Source organism: Delphinus delphis, chromosome 2 (genome assembly GCF_949987515.2).
Source record: "Delphinus delphis chromosome 2, mDelDel1.2, whole genome shotgun sequence".
In the NCBI taxonomy this organism is placed as follows: domain Eukaryota; kingdom Metazoa; phylum Chordata; class Mammalia; order Artiodactyla; family Delphinidae; genus Delphinus; species Delphinus delphis.
In genome coordinates this window covers 154669756-154689366 of record NC_082684.1, presented here as the reverse complement: position 1 = coordinate 154689366, position 19611 = coordinate 154669756, and the positions used below count along the sequence as shown (strand labels likewise).

Here is a 19611-nt window from a genome sequence, read left to right as displayed (position 1 = left end):
GCCGAGAGTATTTGTCCTGCCCACCCCCGCCAGCCCTGTTCCGCTTCCGGTCAACCAGGCTCTGGATTGCGGAAAGTTGTTGCTGCGGAGGGCGCGATGGGGAAATCAGATTTTCTTACCCCTAAGGCCATCGCCAACAGGATCAAGTCCAAGGGGCTTCAGAAGTTGCGCTGGTATTGCCAGATGTGCCAGAAGCAGTGCCGGGACGAGGTAAGCGGGCCCGGGGCGGCCCCGTGTCCACCCCCTCCTCTCCCCGGAGGGACCCCGCTGGAGATGCAGGCTGAGGTCCCCGACGCCGGGGTGAGGGCCTGGGTCTCCAGTCCCTAGTCGTGGGGACTGCGCAGGGTGAGTGAAGGACTCAACTCAGTAGGGCCGTCCTTCCCTTCAGCCCCCGTCCTGGCGGGGAACCAGTGGCCTTTGACACCTCCTTGTTTCCCAGTCTAACCCCAAAAAAGAAGTGAAGTAAGAAAAGGTTTTGCAGCCCTCGGAGAAGTGACCCCACTCAAGTCGTCAAGAAACGGGGGGTGAACAGTGCCGAGCCGGACGCCCGGGAGTGACAGTAACAGACGTCTCGGACTTGACGTGGCTCTTAGACATGATCAGGGTGTACGCCTCTTTTCGGGATCAGATGAAAAAGGAGAACTAAGCTCTTGCACACTAGTCACCTAACAAGCATTTATCGAGCACCTGCCATGTGCCAGGACTAAGATGTTATTGCGAGTGAGATGTGGCCTCTGGAGTCAGAATCAGAATTAGGAAGCCGACAAGTCACATTGTCTCTGCCTGTTTACTTATCTGAAAAGTGAGAATAGTAAGTGTCCCTACTTGTAGGATTGTTGTGAGTTTTAAATGAGTGAATTATGTGTAAGGTGGCTCAAGGGGTCTTTGAGCAGATCTTGAAAAAACTTCGCTGTGCTGTGGAGTTTACATTTTTCCCCATTATTTAGATGGATGATGAAGCACCTGGAAAAATTGAGAGCAGGCTAGTGACAGGATCACGTTTTTCTCTGGAGATTGAATTGGGTAGGAAAGGAAGAGCACTGGGCACTTGGAATAATCTAATCCAGTGTTTCTGCAAGTGAGGGATGAGATACTTTAGGTGGGCCTCACGTTGAATAACATCGATACAGTTATTCTCTTTCATTTCTCTTTACTACTAGTCAAGGTAAAATTCTTACACAGAAAACTAGAGACTAGTACCGGGAACATCCATATATCCACTACCCAGATTTAACGCTTTAAGTTTCACTTAACATTTTAAATACTTTGCCATGTTTCCTTTAATCTGAAATATGTAAAGTAAATTACAAGCATCAGGGTATTTCACCTATAAATATTTAAATACGCTCCTCTAAAATATTAGGATATTTTTCTATATAGCCACAATATATGTCATCACACGTAACAAAATTAATAAATATTTCTTCATATCGTCTGGTGCATACTCCATAGTCACATTTTCTCAATTGTTCCCATAAATGCTTTTTAAACAGTTTTTTTAGCATGGGGAACTATATTCAATATCCTGTGATAAACCATGATGGAAAAGAATATGAAAAAATTATATATGTATGTATGCATATATATATAAAAAACTGAATCACTTTGCTGTACAGCAAGAATTAACACAACATTGTAAATCAACTATATCTGAATAAAATAAAGTAAAAACAAAAACAAACAAACAAAAAAACCCAGATCCAGTCAAAAGCTATACATTGGATTTGGTTATTTGAACTTTTAAAAAAATAGACTATTTTTTAGAGCAGTTTCAGGTTCACAGCAAAAATGAGCAGAAGGTACAGAGATTTCTCGTACCCACCCTGCCCTCAACATGTACAGCCTCCCCAACCATCAGCCTGGTGCAACAGAATGGTACTTTTGTTACAATCAGTAACACTACATTGGCACATCATTAGCACCAAAGTCCATAGTTCGTATTAAGGTTCATTCTTGGTGTTGAACATTCTGTGGCTTTGGACAAATGTATCATGACAAATATCCACCATTATAGTATCATACAGAATAGTTGCATTGCCCTAAAAATCTCTGTGGTGTCGGGTGTTAGGACTTTTAATTCTCTCTCAATTTTAAATTTAAAATAGAATTCCCTCCCTTCCCTTCTGTTGTTTTTCTTGACATTGACTTGAAGAGGCTAGGCCAGTAATGATCCTAGAGGATTCCCCCTGTAACAATTAACTTTTCTTGTGGTTGTCGTTCGTCTTCTTTCTCTAACTCTTGTAGTTTTTGTAAACTGGAACTTAGGTGTGAAGGCTTGATTAGGTTCAGGTTAAATATTTGGGAGCAGAATCCTTGATAGGTGACCCTGTGTATATCACATTGCATCAAATAAGGAAGCCCATGATGTCTGGTAGTGCTAAGAAAATTGAGTACAGTTGACAGCCTGTAAAGTAATGTTGGAAAGTAATATTTTCCCCTTTGCAAGAGCAAGTAACTATGGGGGAACTGGTAACAAATACTAGTGGAGTGTGGAATCGTGCCTATAGCTCCAATTTCCCATCAGCCTTTTACTCATGTGTTTTAACATCTTTGCTTGAGTCACTTATTTCATTAGAAGTTGAAAAGTGGTTATTTTTCTAGTTCTTTTTACATTTATTGTTGACCACCATTCTTTTGAAAAAATGAGCTTTTTCTCATTAACTAGGGTTATTTGGTTATCCTCAAATGTTATCCTAAAATAGAATTCCTCAGGGAAAGAGAAGACACGTTTGATTCTCTCTTTTAATTACTACTTTTCAGAGTAAGACACTTGGGGTGATTCTGACCTGTTTGCCCTCACATCTGTTCATTGCCCTTCCCTGCCTAGGGGAGGAGAAGCTGACCCCTACAAGCCCCCTCCCCTGTCTCTGTCTCTAATACCGGAAGAATGAGGGGGAGGGAGGTCAGATCCGGAGTATTCCCCTCCTGCCCATCCACTCCCTTGAGTTTCTAGAATTTAATAACATTATTTTGCTTTCATCTTACTGATTTATTTGTAATTTATGGGAAGTGGTGCTGGTTTTTTGTTTATGAGACTGATATCAAGTCTCCTTTTAAGACGCAGTTAAGGAAGAGTAATGCATAGGTAGGGCACAGAAGAGGCAAGAATTGTATAGGCATCTGTGGATGACTGAAGATTAGGAAACTGCTCTAAGCAAGATTGAGGGTTGAAATCAGGGCAGTGGCAATAGGATTGAGCCGAGGGACTGGGTAAGTTATTAGGTCGGCGGAGTAGACGTAGTGCTGAGTGGAGGTAGAGGACTCTGGGATGCTGTCCTGGGTCCTGGCCAGGTGACGGTACAGGACAGTGCTGTTCACCAAGATGGGGGAGACAGAGGAGAGGCACATTTTTCATTTCTCTTACTAGTGGAGAATCAGGTTCAAATGTTAAGTAGAATAGACACAAAGTCAAAACTTGCATGTTTTTTACAATCATCTGAAGAAGATACAGATTTAGTATGATAAAATAAGGTTTATGTATAAAATGCAAGTGTATTTTGGGTAATGAGCTAAAGTATAGGAAAGTGAGTGAAAATAGTTTCCTTAATGGAAATTCACTAATGACCCATTTTACCTTGTTGTAGTCCTCAAAACGCTTGCATAACACTTTGTATGAAGTAGGTGCCCAATAGGAATTTGTTAAATTGAGTCAAAAAATAAAACCGCTCTTCTGTTACTGTGCCCTGTAATGTTTGTTACTAATGTCTGTTTTCTAAAGCAGTATTTTTCTGTCTCTTTAATCTTCAGGGATTCTTTGATTAGCAGGGTTGCAAAACTCAACTTTATAAAAAAAATTTTTTAGAACGATAGGGTGCCTACAGCCAGTGACTTGATTATTTTTTACAATTTATCATCGAAGAGCAGCTTTCTAGGATTTAATTAAATACTTATATTTAGGGCCTATTATAATGAGCTAAATCAAGATTTAACCACTACCTTTACATTTTTGTAGAATGGCTTTAAGTGTCATTGTATGTCCGAATCTCATCAGAGACAACTGTTGCTGGCTTCAGAAAATCCTCAGCAGTTTATGGATTATTTTTCAGAGTAAGTAACTCAAAGCCATCCTTATATCATAAGCTTTATTCAGTTGGACATTTAATAGATGCTTAATATTTAATATATTGGAAGCTCTGTTTATTCCTTACGTATTAATGTGATAGCTGTATTATCTTTGTGCTCAGTTTTTGTTTTGACAGTTGATCATTGTGTGGAATTGTTAAAAAAGTATGTCTCACAAATCAGTCTTTCTTCCATTCACTTCAAACATATGAAAAACCATTGCTCAGTCTAAAACAATTGTGGCTAAGAGCACAGGTCTGGAGTCAGACTGCTTGTCATTAAGTCCTTCAAAGCTGGGCTTCTCCACTCAGGAGCTGCGTGACTTTGGGTGAACTTATACGGTTTCTCTGTGCTTTAGTCCCCTCATCTGTAGGTTTTGTACCTTTCAAGTATTGTCTTTCCTTCATAGGGTTTATGCGAAGATTAAATGAGTTAATACTTTGAAAGTGTTTAGAAGAGTGGTCAGTACTCCATTAATATTAGCTGTTAATTATTATTATTACAATTAATATTTAGTCTTGCCTCCATCCCTTTCTTTCTTGCCAGGGTTTTAGACCTTTTGGTATTAAACCCCAAAGACTTTTGTTTATGTGGGTTATAGCTTGTAAATTAGGGATTAAAACTGAGACATTAAAAAAAATTTATTCATTTAAAATCACAATATAAGCCTATTACAGTTAAAATAACATTTTTACATGAAAATTAACTATATTTTCCAACACACAAAAAGCACACAAAAAAATAAGAGTGGTGGTGTTTTACATTTTTGCAAATCTCTTCAGTGTCTGTCTTCATAGAACACAGTTGTATTCTCACATCTGCTTCTACCTTCATTCTCTTCTGAAATGTTGCTTGGTTGAAATACATAGAGAAAGTCCAGCTTTTACACAGATGTGTAGTTGGAAGCAGGGGGAGTATTTTAATAGCCTTTTCACATAATTTTGGCTATTCTTCTATGATACTACATTGAAACACAATGGCGTGGTAGTTTCTTAAAGATTAGTTGCATTGTGGAATCAGAAACCATATAGCAAACCTTTTTTTTTTTTTTTTTGCGATACTCGGGCTTCTCACTGTTGTGGCCTCTCCCGTTGCGGAGCACAGGCTCCAGACGCACAGGCTCAGCGGCCATGGCTCACGGGCCCAGCCGCTCCACGGCATGTGGGATCTTCCCGGACCGGGGCACGAACCCGTGTCCCCTGTATTGGCAGGCGGACTCCCAACCATTGTGCCACCAGGGAAGCCCCTAGCAAACCTTTTGTACTCTATGACATTAAAATCCATGTGATCCTTTACTTGAAGTGGATCTTGTACCCATGTATGGTTTTGTAACATCACACATCAGTCATTTGGAAAATATTGCTTCATTGAGTTACACACGTATTCTGAAATTCTGAATGGTGATACATTTTATTATGCAATATCATAAAATCATATTCACTAATGTCAACTCAGTGCTGTCAGAAACATCTTTAAGTATTGGGAAGTATGTCAGACTCATGGTGGCGGATACTAGTTTACCAGAATTCACATTTTTTGCTTGAAAGCTCAAATTTTATCATTGGCAACAAATACTGTCAGTTGTTTTTCTTGACCTGACAGGCTCACTTTGTTTATTTTTGAGAAAATATCTACTGAATACTTAATTTGAAATAACTATTGTCTATATGTCTGTCATTTCTCAAATATCAAGTGATGCTTTCATGTCTCTGTGCCAGATGGGAACAGCCTTCTCTTTCTCTTCACCTGTAAACGTCTTGGTCAGAATGTATATCTTATTCACCTATGTTTATCTGTCACTTAACACAGTGTGCTCAGCTCAGAGGGACACATTAAGTGCCAACTTCATGTTTTATTATCAATAGAATGGGATAATTATGCCACATTCAGTAGCACTGAGACTCCATGAAGAATCCGCTCCAAACATGTGTCGTCACTTTTGCTGTGCCACCTTTACCAAGACAAAAAGTTCCAGCTCCAACTTGACTTTTAACTTTAATTCTTGAAAGCTGTAATCGTTCAGGATTTTTCCCTTGTTCGGTTTTTAAAAGTTCGGAACAGATATTAACGTAGATGTTTTATATATCATGTGCTCATGCAAACTGTATGATGGCTTAAATTTCAGGAAGGTGATGCTATGTATTTGTAGAAATCACCTTAATGCTTTCCCTCCCTGCTTTATTAGGGAATTCCGAAATGACTTCCTAGAACTTCTCAGGAGACGCTTTGGTAAGTATCTTAAGGCTTGTGCACATAATGACTTTATAATCTCATAATCTGCTCAGGGTCAGCAGTGTCCTAATTTCTTCTTAGGAACCAAGAGGGTTCACAACAACATCGTTTACAATGAGTACATCAGCCACCGAGAGCATATCCACATGAACGCCACGCAGTGGGAGACGCTGACAGATTTTACTAAGTGGCTGGGCAGAGAAGGTAAGAACAAGACATGATGTGAACAGTTGTTATATGGCTGCACCGCAGGGAGGGAGAGAATGATCATATTTTCTGTGTAAATTTATGAAAAAGAGGATGAGTAGGGCAATTAGAAGCTGGCGGAGAGGAGCATAATCTTCCAGGATTGATTTTGTGCGCTGCAGGTGTGTAAGAGCGTCTGGAGTGATTCTTTCAACAGTGCAAAGGTACATCACTGAAGCATCCACTCGTTAGGTTAAGGACCAGTACCCGTCCTCTTCCACTTTTCCCACTACATTCGTTGCACTTTTGGAAACTTTTGTTACCCCTTCTTAAGGCAGTTTTTAAATTTGCTGCCTCTTTTTCCATTTCTAATAGGATGGAAAGTTCAGGAAAAGAACAGAGAAAGAAATTTTGTATCAGGGTATTAGTTATTGAGTGTGTTTCTTTATTCCATTTTGGGGAAGATTTCTGCTTGGTTAAGTTAGAATATCCTGTACTCAGTGGATATTAAGTACTTAGAGACAGTTGAATAATTGCTAAGCAAGATAATGCTTTTTTTAAATGTTTTCCTTGTTTAAATGTGTTGCCTCAACCTAGTCAAAAATCAAAATAATGTTTCTTTTCTCTTTAAAGAGTTAAAATATTCCAATTAAAGTCTAAATGTCACTAACTGTAAATATGGAAAATTCACGTGCTGTATGAATTTGTGTATTTGAATGTGTTTGAATGAGTGTATTTGAATGAATGAGTAAATACTGCAGAGAGAGACCACATTTATATGTACTTTCAGCTTTGATTGTATTCAAAATTATAGTGTCCGTTACTGTTTTTTTTTTTTTTTTAAATCCATTACTTTTTTTAAGGCTTGTGCAAAGTGGACGAAACACCAAAAGGCTGGTATATTCAGTATATAGATAGGGACCCTGAGACGATCCGCCGGCAGCTGGAACTAGAGAAGAAGAAGAAGCAGGACCTCGATGATGAAGAAAAAACTGCCAAATTTATTCAAGAACAAGTGAGAAGAGGTCTGGAGGGGAGAGAGCAGGTGGGCATCATCAAGAGAGGGACTAGACAAAGGTCTGAAGAAGCAAAATCGCTTGTTTGTTTAAGCCTTGAACGAGTTTTGTAGGAGAAAGGGCATAGCCAAGTATAAAAGTCCAGGCTGTGGAGTTGAGACAAACCTGGGTCCATTCCTGACTTACTGACTTCACAAGTTTGTGTAATTATGGAATCTTCTAAACCTCAGTTTCCTCATCTCTAAAATAGAGTCAGTACCTAGTGGCAAAGACATAAACAGAGCGTTTCAACTGATTGTAATTAATGCAGTGCTGGGGATGAACACAGTGTGTGAGAACACAGGGGCTGGCGCTTGCTCCAGCCTGGGGAGGACCTAGAATATTTGAAGGTAGCTACATCCCCTAGGCTGAGGAGTCTTGAGGAATTAATGGGTAAAATCCAGGTAGATGGGGAAGGGAAAGCATGATAAAGTTGGTTCAGGTGTTAGAATAACTAGATCAAGGCATTTATTCCAACAGACGTTTATTGGTCACCTCCTGTGTGCCAGGCGTTCTTCTAGGCACTGGGGATACAGCCAGTGGACAAAAGATAAAAATCCCTGCCCTCAAGGAGCTTACATACTAGAAGTTGTGTGTGAGCAGGAAAATACAGCCTAGTGTGTATGTGAAACTACGAGCCATTTAGTATTTTTAAAAACGTTTTATTGTGGTGTAGCACACGTGAAGTAAGGTGGATGATGTGCATTAATCTTAAGGTTACAGCTCGATGAACTTTCACATATGTACGTGTCTTTAGATGGATGGATGGATGGAGCAATAGATAGGTAGTCCATGTGACCACCACTCAGATCAAGATATGGAACATTTCTAGTATCCTAGAAGGTTCCCTCATGCCCATTCCCAATTAATATTCCTTGTCCTCTAAGAAGAAAGCACTGTTCTGATATACTATTGACTGTTGGTTAGTTTAGTCTGCCCTTGAACTTTGTAGGAATGGAATCATCCAGTTTGTTCTCTCTGTGTCTGGCTTCCTTAGCTCACCATAATGTTCTGTATGTGTAGTTCATCTACATCCTTTCCTATCAGTGCTTCACCCTGTTTTTTGATTGATGTATTTCATTTTACGAATATAATATAATTTATTTATCCATTCTCCTGTTGAGAAGCATGTGGCTCGTTTCCAGTTTTTAGCTATTATGAATACAGCTGCTCTGATCATTGTTGAGCACATGTTGTATAAGCCGTTGAGTACAGAGTGATGCAGGAAGTAGCAGGCGATGAGAATTAAGATATCGGTGAGGATCACTTTGTGAATCAACTTTTGTACCATGTTGATTGAACTCTTTGATAAGTGAGAGAGTGAGTGTGTGTTACGTCACTTACATTAACATGCATATTGTCACACAATCTTTTAGAAGTTTTCTACATTAAATTAAAACAGGAACAGTGCTTAAACTGCTGTAAATGTGAAATTTAAACTCCTTAAGACTGAAAGCTTTTTATTCTCTTGCTTTTTAAAAATTTAAATCTTCATTTTCAATAGAGAAAATATTATAACTTCCTATCGTGGAAATCACAAAGGATTCACATCTTGTACTGAGGAAAGAGGTTTACTTTTTGGAATAACATTATTGCTCTGTAACATTTTAGCTTAATATTGCTAAAACCTTCAAGTTAATTGTACTTTTCAGGTGTAAACAGTATCTTTACCCAAAAAGCAGGGGAAATTCTATTGATCAGTGCTTCCTCATTCTACATTTAAACTTATCAATTTTTTCAAAGTAAGATCATGTTCTTTTGTGTTCCTTTGTGAAATCCTATATGGACATTACCTAACAAAATATTTTAGCTAGATCTCAAGGTCATCCTTCTTATTTATCAGTAGTAACAACAATTAACATTTATCAAACACTATGGCAGGCACTATGCTAAGTGTTTTATTTATATTATCCTAGTTAACCCTTATCATAACTCTAAATATGTAGGTTATCCCTACTTTAAAGATGTAATGATTGAGCCTTCAGGGAGATGATGAGATTGACCGAGATGACAAGGCTCATAGGTGGCAGAGGAGGATTTTATACACAGTCTTCTTCAAGTCAGTCTTAGACCCTTGATCATTACACTAAATCGTACTACAAAAGAGAAAGGTTTTGCTGTTTAAAGTAATCCTCTAGCTAAGATTCCTAGAGTTTATTGCTTTATGTTGTTGTTTCCTGCTTAAATTGTAATAGAAATAAAAATGTAGGTAAACTTCTGCAGTTCGGTACAGAAAAGCTACTTTTTCCCCCCCGTAGAATAATTCTTTATTGGAGAATATTTGCAATACATATAATTTCTTAATTAGTATCTTAACCATTTTAGGTAGCAAGTCATAATTAAGGACTATTGAATATTGATGGTAAATGCAGTTGTGAACCAAACCTTCAAACTTTTTTTTTTTAAAGGAAGTCCCTGTTTTTACGGAATTAAGCAGAGAAAATGATGAAGAAAAAGGTAGTTTTACTTTTCTTTCTTCCTTTTTTAATATGGATGCTTTTGTATTGGCTCTGCCAAAAGCTAGCAACATGTTTGGGAGCAAGAGGTGTTATCTGTCTGGATTATTCTCCTCAGTAAAATGAAAAGGTGATAACAATGAATTGGATGGAATGCCTACAGCAACAAGTAACCAGACTGAGTAAAATGAGCGTAAACAATAAGGAAATACCTTGCATACCAAGAGTCCCAGAGGTAGGATGGTTCCGGATGCCACACTATCAGTAGCTGGACACAAGGTGGCTGCCGGCAGTCCAGCCATCATATGCAGACTCAGTATTGTCCAGAAGAAGACAGAGAGCATCTCTGTCCTTTGGAGTCCCCTGTGAGCAAGGAAACTTTTCCTAGAAGACCTTCTTCCCACCAGCAGACTTCCTTTTGAATGTCATTGACCAAACTGTATCACATGTCCACCTCAAAAATAGTCACTTGGAAAGGGAGTGGAATTATTTTGATTGATTTAGACCAAAGACCCTTACTAATCACTTCCCATAGGTCCCACCCCCTAGTCCCATCACCTTGGGCATTAGGTTTTCAGCATTTGGATTTGGGAGGGGACACAAACCTTCAGACCGTAGCATCCTCCAAGCCATACGTGAGTGGTATGGACACCCAAACAAAATTGGATTCCTGTTACCAAGGGGAGAGGGGCAGTGGAGTGGGGAAGTGGCCAAGGCTGTCTGCTACATCATGTGATGGTCTTTCGCAGCTCTGTAAGCATCAGTCCAGTATATTTTACAGGAGTTTATGATCTCTGGGTAGGAGCATTCCAGCTCTCATGTATTCAAAATGTCCATGAATTTCTACATAGCTGCATTGTGATATTTATTATAATTTTGTTTTATTATGTCTGATGTTTTATTATAATTTTCCTGAAATATATATGGAATACCAATTCTTTTCTTCCAGTTACATTTAATTTGAATAAAGGAGCGTGTAGTTCAGGAGGAACATCTTCCAAATCAAGGTGAGCTATGTGAACAGGTATCTTAGAACCTGAAAATTTGGATGAAATGTTGATTACTACATTTCAAAAGGTGCAGAACTGTGAATTATTTTTTTCTGGTTTTTATTTTCATCTTTTTCCTTTTTGTTTAATGATTGTTTTGTTTTATTTTCTTAGGAACTGGTTTTTTTCTTATTTGCCTATGATGAGCTGATTATATCTTTTAAGGAAAAGCTCATTTTCATTAAATGCTTCACATGGTAAACATTAGCTTCTCCCTGAAAGCTTCTCCACTTAATGGTTCTTTCTGTGCTACGGCAATACTATTCAGTTTTCTGTCATAGCCCACTATCAAGTTTGTTAACTGGAGTACACACTTCTTGTTTTACCTGCTCTATTATGATCTTCTGAGAACAGAGACTGACTTATTCAACTATCTCCTTAGCACCTAGTAGAATATAAGTGCATTAGTAGACACTCAGTAATAATTGCCTTCCCTTCTAGATGGTGTGGTACTGAGCAAGACTTGACCAGCCTTTTCTATAAAGAGCCACATAGTAAATATTTTAGACGTTGTTGGCCATGTGTCTTTGTCATCACTTAACTCTGCTCTCAGAGCGAGGATGCAGCCATAGATGATACATAAGTGAATGAGCTTGGCTGTGTTCCAATAAAATCTTACTTATAAAAACAGGCAGCAGACTGGATCTGGCCCTCAACTGCAATTTTTCAAGCCCTGGTATGGCACGTAGTCAGGTATTTATATCTACTTTTCATGTTCTCTTCTCTTGCAGTTCTCATATATTCTTTCACCGAATATCTGTGCAGTACTTATGATGTGCAGTGCATTCAGTTTGGTTATGGAGGTGAAAAGATAAATCAGACAGGATATTCAGAAGGGCACTGTATATTCAGTATCTACTGGAATTTAGTTTTAAGCTGGGTGATTTGCTGTTTTACTTAATATTCCACATGGTGCTTATTTAACCTAACTCAGTTTTTTGTTGGTGGGAGTTTTTTTTCTTTTTGGTTTACAGGCTAGTGGTTATTTGCACGACTAAATAAGTGTCTAGGAGAATTGAAGGAAACGGGCAGTCTGAGTCAGCAGTGCCTAACTGCTTCAGGATGACTTGCCAACTGTCTTAACTTTGATCAAAGTGTTTCAGTAGTAACATCTGTATTAGATATCATGAAGAAATTGGTTAATTGGGTTCTATATATGGTACATTTGAAAAGAAAATTTCTTTTTATTGTCATATCACAGTATTGCTGTGATATGACCAGGAAGACAGACTGCAGTATATCTTAACACATGCCATATAGTTTTGGACCCTTATGTGTTTCTGTTTTCCTTTATTATTTGTTATTCCTAAGTGTAGATGAATGCTGAGATTGGTCCCACTGGGCCCCAAATTGATCGCCCTTATGTTAGTTTTCTATGGCTGCTGTAACAAGTTACCACAAACTAGTTGGCTTGAAACAGCAGAAATTGATTCTGTCTCTGGAGGCCAGAGTTCTGAAATCAGTATCCTTGAGCCAAAATCAAGGTGTCTGCAGGCCTGTGCTCCCCCCAGAGTCTCTGGGGAGAATCTGTTACTCACCTCTTCCGGCTTCTGGTGGCTGCAGGCATTCCTGGGCTTTGGGTTGCATTCCTTCAGATTTATCTCTGCTCTATCTTCACATCACCTTCCCCTCTGTGTGTCATCCCCCTCTGCTTCCCTCTTTTTTTTTAAATTTATTTTTTAATTTAATTTTTTTTTTTTTATTTATTTATTTGGTTGGTTGATTGGTTGTGTTGGGTCTTCGGTGCTGCACGTGGGCTTTCTCTAGTTGTATCGAGCGGGGGCTACTCTTCGTTGCAGTGTGCGGTCTTCTCATTGCAGTGGCTTCTCTTGTTGCGAAACTTGGGCTTTAGGCGCGTGGGGTTCAGTAGTTGTGGCTCGCGGGCTCTAGAGCGCAGGCTCAGTAGTTGTGGCACACGGGCTTATTTGCTCCACAGCATGTGGGATCTTCCTGGACCAGGGATCGAACCCATGTCCCCTGCATTGGCAGGCGGATTCTTAACCACTGCACCACCAAGGAAGTCCCTGCTTCCCTCTTAAAGGATGCATGTGGTTGCAGTTAGAGCCCACCCAGATAATCCAGAATAATCTCATTTTAAAATCTTTAACTTAATCCCATTTGTAAAGACCCTTTTTCCAAATAAGGTGACATTTGTAGATTCCAAGGATGAGGACCTATAGCTTTGGGGGTCTGCTATTCAACCTATTACATCCCTATGCCAAACTGTGATTTAGTAAAAACATTAGTTCTATTTGACCAAGTTCTGTGACTTCAGTCTCAACTGTCTATAATAATGTGAAAATAGTGTTGCAGATAATACAATGGAGAGACTATCTAAGTTTTCTTTTTCTGAAATTATGGTATATTTTTTTAGAGGTTGGGATTTATTTTCCTGTTGATTTATATCTCATATATTTAAAACCCAGAATTAACTAAGTTATCTAGATATCAAAAATGGATAATTTAGGCTGTGTGAGGCACAAAGATAAGCCCTGCTTCCCCATTGCTGGAACAAAGATTACTCAGTTCTCACTTCTGTTTTTCCTTTGGGCTTCCCTGTCTCTTTTTTTTTTTTAACATCTTTATTGAATATAATTGCTTTACAATGTTGTGTTGGTTTCTGCTGTATAACAAAGTGAATCAGCTGTATGTATACATATATCCCCATATCCCCTCCCTCTTGCACCTCCCTCCCACCTTCCCTATCCCACTCCTCTAGGTGGTCACAAAGCACCGACCTGATCTCCCTGTGCTATGTGGCTGCTTCCCACTAGCTATCTATTTTACATTTGGTAGTGTATATGTGTCCATGCCACTCTCTCACTTTGTCCCAGCTTAACCTTGTCCCTCCCTGTGTCCTCAAGTCCATTCTCTATGTCTCTGTCTTTATTCCTGTCCTGCCCCTAGGTTTTTCAGAACCATTTTTTTTTTAGATTCCATATATATGTGTTAGCATACGGTGTTTCTTTTTCTCTTTCTGACCTACTTCACTCTGTAGGACAGACTCTAGGTACATCCACCTCACTACAAATAACTCAGTTTCGTTTCTTTTTATGGCTGAGTAATATTCCATGGTATATATGTGCCACATCTTCTTTATCCATTCATCTGTCGATGGACACTTAGCATGCTTCCATATCCTGGCTATTGTAAATAGTGCTGCAATGAACATTGTGGTACATGACTCTTTTTGAATTATGGTTTTCTCAGGGTATATGTGCAGTAGTGGGATTGCTGGGTCATATGGTAGTTCTACTTTTAGTTTTTTAAGGAACCTACATACTGTTCTACATAGTGGCTATATCAATTACATTCCCACCAACAGTGCAAGAGGGTTCCCTTTTCTCCACATCCTCTCCAGCATTTATTGTTTATAGATTTTTTGATGATAGCCATTCTGACCAGTGTGAGATGATATCTCACTGTAGTTTTGATTTGCATTTCTCTAATGATTAATGATGTTGAACATCCTTTCATGTGTTTGTTGGCAATCTGTGTATCTTCTTTGGAGAAATGTCTATTTAGATCTTCTGCCCATTTTTGGATTGGGTTGGTTTTTTTTTTTGATATTGAGCTGCATGAGCTGCTTGTATATTTTGGAGATTAATCCTTTGTCAGTTGCTGCGCTTGCAAATATTTTCTCCCATTCTGAGAGTTGTCTTTTCATCTTGTTTATGGTTTCCTTTGCTGTACAAAAGCTTTTAAGTCTCTTTAGGTCCCATTTGTTTATTTTTGTTTTTATTTCCATTTCTCTAGGAGGTGGGTCAAAAAGGATCTTGCTGTGATTTATGTCGTAGAGTGTTCTGCATATGTTTTCCTCTAAGAGTTTGATAGTGTCTGGCCTTACATTTAGGTCTTTAGTCCATTTTGAGTTTATTTTTGTGTATGGTGTTTAGGGAGTGTTCTAATTTCATTCTTTTACATGTAGCTGTCCAGTTTTCCCAGCACCACTTATTAAAGAGACTGTCTTTTCTCTATTGTATATTCTTGCCTCCTTTGTCAAAGGTAAGGTGACCATATGTGTGTGGGTTTATCTCTGGGCTGTCTATCCTGTTCCATTGATCTATACTTCTGTTTCTGTGCCAGTACCATACTGTCTTGATTACTGTAGCTTTATAGTATAGTCTGAAGTCAGGGATCCTGATTCCTCCAGCTCCATTTTTCTTTCCCAAGATTTCTCTGGCTATTCGGGGTCTTTTGTGTTTCCATACAAATTGTGAAAATTTTGTTCTAGTTCTGTGAAAAATGTCACTGGTAGTTTGATAGGGATTGCATTGAATCTGTAGATTGTTTTGGGTAGTATAGTCATTTTCCCAATGTTGATTCTTCCAATCCAAGAACATGGTGTATCTCTCCATCTGTTTGTATCATCTTTAATTTCTTTCACCAGTGTCTTATAGTTTTCTGCATACAGGTCTTTTGCCTCCTTAGGTAGGTTTATTCCTAGGTATTTTATTCTTTTTGTTGCAATGGTAAATGGGAGTGTTTCCATAATTTCTCTTTCAGATTTTTCATCATTAGTGTATAGGAATGCAAGGGATTGCTGTGCATTAATTTTGTATCCTGCTCCTTTACCAAATTCATTGATTACTAGTAGTTTTCTGGTAGCATCTTTAGGATTCTCTGTGTATAGTATCATGTCATCTGCAAACAGTGACAGTTTTACTTCTTCTTTTCTGATTTGGATTCCTTTTATTTCTTTTTCTTCTCTGATTGCTGTGGCTAAAACTTCCAAAACTAAGTTGAATAGTAGCAGTGAGAGTGGGCAACCTTGTCTTGTTCCTGATCTTAGAGGAAATGGTTTCAGTTTTTCACCATTGAGAATGATGTTGGCTATGGGTTTGTCATATATGGCCTTTAATATGTTGAGGTAAGTTCCCTCTGTGCCTACTTTCTGGGGAGTTTTGATCATAAATGAGTGTTGAATTTTGTCAAAAGCTTTTTCTGCATCTATTGAGATGATCATATGGTTTTTCTCCTTCAGTTTATTAATATGGTGTATCACATTGATTCATTTGTGTATATTGAAGAATCCTTGCATTCCTGGGATAAACGCCACTTGATCATGCTGTATGATCCTTTTAATGTGCTGTTGGTTTCTGTTTGCTAGTATTTTGTTGAGGATTTTTGCATCTGTATTCATCAGTGATATTGGCCTGTAGTTTTCTTTTTTTGTGACATCTTTGGTTTTGATATCAGGGTGATGGTGGCCTCATAGAATGAGTTTGGCAGTGTTCCTCCCTCTGCTATATTTTGGAAGAGTCTGAGAAGGATAAGTGTTAGCTCTTCTCTAAATCTTTGATAGAATTTGCCTGTGAAGCCATGTGGTCCTGGGCTTTTGTCTTTTGGAAGATTTTTAATCACAGTTTCAATTTAAGTGCTTGTGATTGGTCTGTTTATATTTTCTATTTATTCCTGGTTCAGTCTCAGAAGGTTGTGCTTTTCTAAGAATTTGTTCATTTCTTCCAGGTTGTCCATTTTATTGGCATATAGTTGCTTGCAGTAAGCACTCATGATCCTTTGCATTTCTGCAGTGTCAGTTGTTACTTCTCCTTTTCATTTCTAATTCTGTTGATTTGAGTCTTCTCCCTTCTTTCCTTGAAGTCTGGCTAATGGTTTATCAATTTTGTTTATCTTCTCAAAGAACCAGCTTTTAGTTTTATTGATCTTTGTGATTGTTTCCGTCATATCTTTTTCATTTATTTCTGATCCGATCTTTATGATTTCTTTCCTTCTGCTAACCTTGGGGGTTTTTTGTTTTTCTTTCTCTAATTGCTTTAGGTGTAAGGTTAGGTTGTTTATTTGAGGTTTTTCTTGTTTCTTGAGATAGGATTGTGTTGCTGTAAACTTCCCTCTTAGAACTGCTTTTGCTGCATCCCATAGTTTTGGGATGTTGTGTTTTCATTGTCATTTGTTTCTAGGTATTTTTTGACTTCCTCTTTGATTTCTTTAGTGATCTCTTGGTTATTTAGTAGTGTATTGTTTAGCCTCCATGTGTTTGTATTTTTTACAGGTTTTTTTCCTGTTATTGATATCTAGTCTCGTAGTATTGTGGTTTGAAAAGATACTTGATACGATTTCAATTTTCTTAAGTTTACCAAGGCTTGATTTGTGACCCAAGATATGACCTATCCTGGAGAATGTTCCATGAGCACTTGAGAAAAAAGTGTATTCTTTTGTTTTTGGATAAATTGTCCTATAAATATTAGTTAAGTCCATCTTGTTTAATGTGTCATTTAAAGCTTGTGTTTCCTTATTTATTTTCATTTTGGATGATCTGTCCTTGGTGAAGGTGGGGTGTTAAAGTCCCCTACTATTATTGTGCTACTGTTGATTTCCCCTTTTATGGCTGTTAGAATTTGCCTTATGTATTGAGGTGCTCCTATGTTGGGTGCATAAATATTTACCATTGTTATATCTTCTTCTTTGGTTGATCCCTTGATCATTATGTAATGTCCTTCTTTGTCTCTTGTAATAGTCTTTATTTTAAAGTCTGTTTTTTCTGATATGAGAATTGCTACTCCAGCTTTCTTTTGATTTCCATTTGCATGGAATATCTTTTTCTCTCCCCTCACTTTCAGTCTGTATGTGTCCCTAGGTCTGAAGTGGGTCTGTTGTAGACAGCATATATATTGGTGGTGTTTTTGTATCCATTCAGCCAGCCTATGTCTTTTGGTTGGAGCATTTAATCCATTAACATTTAAGGTAGTTATCAATATGTATGTTCCTATTACCATTTTCTTAATTGTTTTGGGGTTTCTTTGGTAGGTATTTTCCTTCTCTTGTGTTTCCTCCCTAAAGAAGTTCCTTTAACACTTGTTTTAAAGCTGGTTTGGTGGTGCTGAATTCTCTTAGCTTTTGCTTGTCTGTAAAGGTTTTAATTTCTCTGTCAAATGTAAATGAGATCCTTGCTGGGTAGAGTAATCTTGGTTGTAGGTTTTTCTCTCTCATCACTTCAAATATGTCCTGCCACTCCCTTCTGGCCTGCAGAGTTTCTGCTGAAAAATCAGCTGTTGACCTTATGGGGATTCCCTTGTATGTTATTTGTTGCTTTTCCCTTGCTGCTTTTAATATTTTTTCTTTGTATTTAATTTTTGATAGTTTGATTAATATGTGTCTTGGCGTGTTTCTCCTTGGACTTATCCTGTGTGCGACTCTGCACTTCCTGGACTTGATTGAGTATTTCCTTTCCCATATTAGGGAAGTTTTCAACTATAATCTCTTCATATATTTTCTCAGTCCCTTTCTTTTTCTCTTCTTCTTCTGGGACCCCTATAATTCAAATGTTGGTGTGTTTAATATTGTCCCAGAGGTCTCTGAGACTGTCCTCAATTCGTTTCATTCTTTTTTCTTTATTCTGCTCTGCAGTAGTTATTTCCACTATTTTATCTTCCTGGTCAGTTATCCGTTCTTCTGCCTCAGTTATTCTGCTATTGATTCCTTGTAAAGAATTTTTAATTTCCTTTATTGAGTTGTTCATCATTGTCTGTTTGCTCTTTAGTTCTTCTAGTTCCTTGTTAAACATTTCTTGTATTTTCTCCATTCTATTTCAAAGATTTTGGATCATCTTTACTATGAGTAGTCTGAATTCTTATTCAGGTAGACCGCCTATTTCCTCTTCATTTGTTTCATCTGGTGGTTTTTACCTTGCTCCTTCATCTGCTGCATATTTCTGTGTCTTCTCATTTTGCTTACCTTACTGTGTTTGGGTCTCCTTTTCACAGGCTGCAGATTAGTAGTTCCCGTTGTTTCTGGTGTCCGCCCCCAGTGGGGAAGGTTGGCTCAGTGGCTCGTGTAGGCTTCCTGGTGGAGGCGACTGGTTCCTGTGTACTGGTGGATGAGGCTGGATCTTGTCTTTTGGTGGGCAGGACTGTATCCGGTGGTGTGTTTTTGAGGTGTCTGTGAACTTACTATGATTTTAGGCAGCCTCTCTGATAATGGGTGGGGTTGTGTTCCTGTGTTTCTAGTTGTTTGGCATGGGGTGTCCAGCACTGGAGCTTGCGGGTCGTTGAGTTGAGCTGGGTCTTAGCGTTGAGACGGAGATCTCTGGGAGAGCTCTCGCCTATAGAGATTACATGGGGCCGGGAGGTCTCTGGTGGACCAAAGTCCTGAACTCGGCTCTCCTACCTCAGAGGCTCAGGCCTGACACCCAGCCGGGGCACCAAGACCCTGTCAGCCACACACTGTCTTTGGTTTTCCATCTCCAGGCACAGCCTGGCCTCCACACACCTCCGTGTCTCCAGGAAGACTTGGCACTGGGCCCGGTCTGACAGGTAACTAATGAAGATTCCAGCTGTGTTCATACACATGAATAACACTGCCTGGGCCACAACTCATCAGCTCAGTAACTCCACTTCGGTGTGGCTTCCCTGTCTCTTAATTGCACACATGCTCACTCCAGTTACTGAAAGCAGAATCCTAGGGCTGTTCTAGAAGCCTTCCGTTCCATTTCCAGTCTGTTACTGTTCATTTCCTGCCTTGATTTTAACCTCATTTGACCCTGTCTCAATCTCTCACCTTTCTACTAGAATCTTTTTTTGGGCTGGTGGGGCATTATTGGTACAGCAGCTG

General features: G+C 38.8%; 1 protein-coding gene across 2 annotated transcripts in view; it reads left to right on the top strand.

The window, feature by feature from the left end:
• Positions 1-54: 54 nt before the first annotated feature.
• KIN (Kin17 DNA and RNA binding protein) overlaps positions 55-19611 on the top strand; it is a 37884-nt gene continuing 18327 nt past the window's right edge. Inside the window, exons 1-7 of one of the 2 annotated variants that reach the window (XM_060006021.1) lie at positions 55-210; positions 3953-4047; positions 6248-6291; positions 6376-6498; positions 7344-7525; positions 9944-9992; positions 10941-10998. In XM_060006021.1, the coding sequence (XP_059862004.1) occupies positions 97-210; positions 3953-4047; positions 6248-6291; positions 6376-6498; positions 7344-7525; positions 9944-9992; positions 10941-10998 (665 nt within the window). In that variant the 5' untranslated portion in view covers positions 55-96. The remainder of the gene's footprint in view (positions 211-3952; positions 4048-6247; positions 6292-6375; positions 6499-7343; positions 7526-9943; positions 9993-10940; positions 10999-19611) is intronic. The other variant, XM_060006022.1, reaches the window with a different exon arrangement.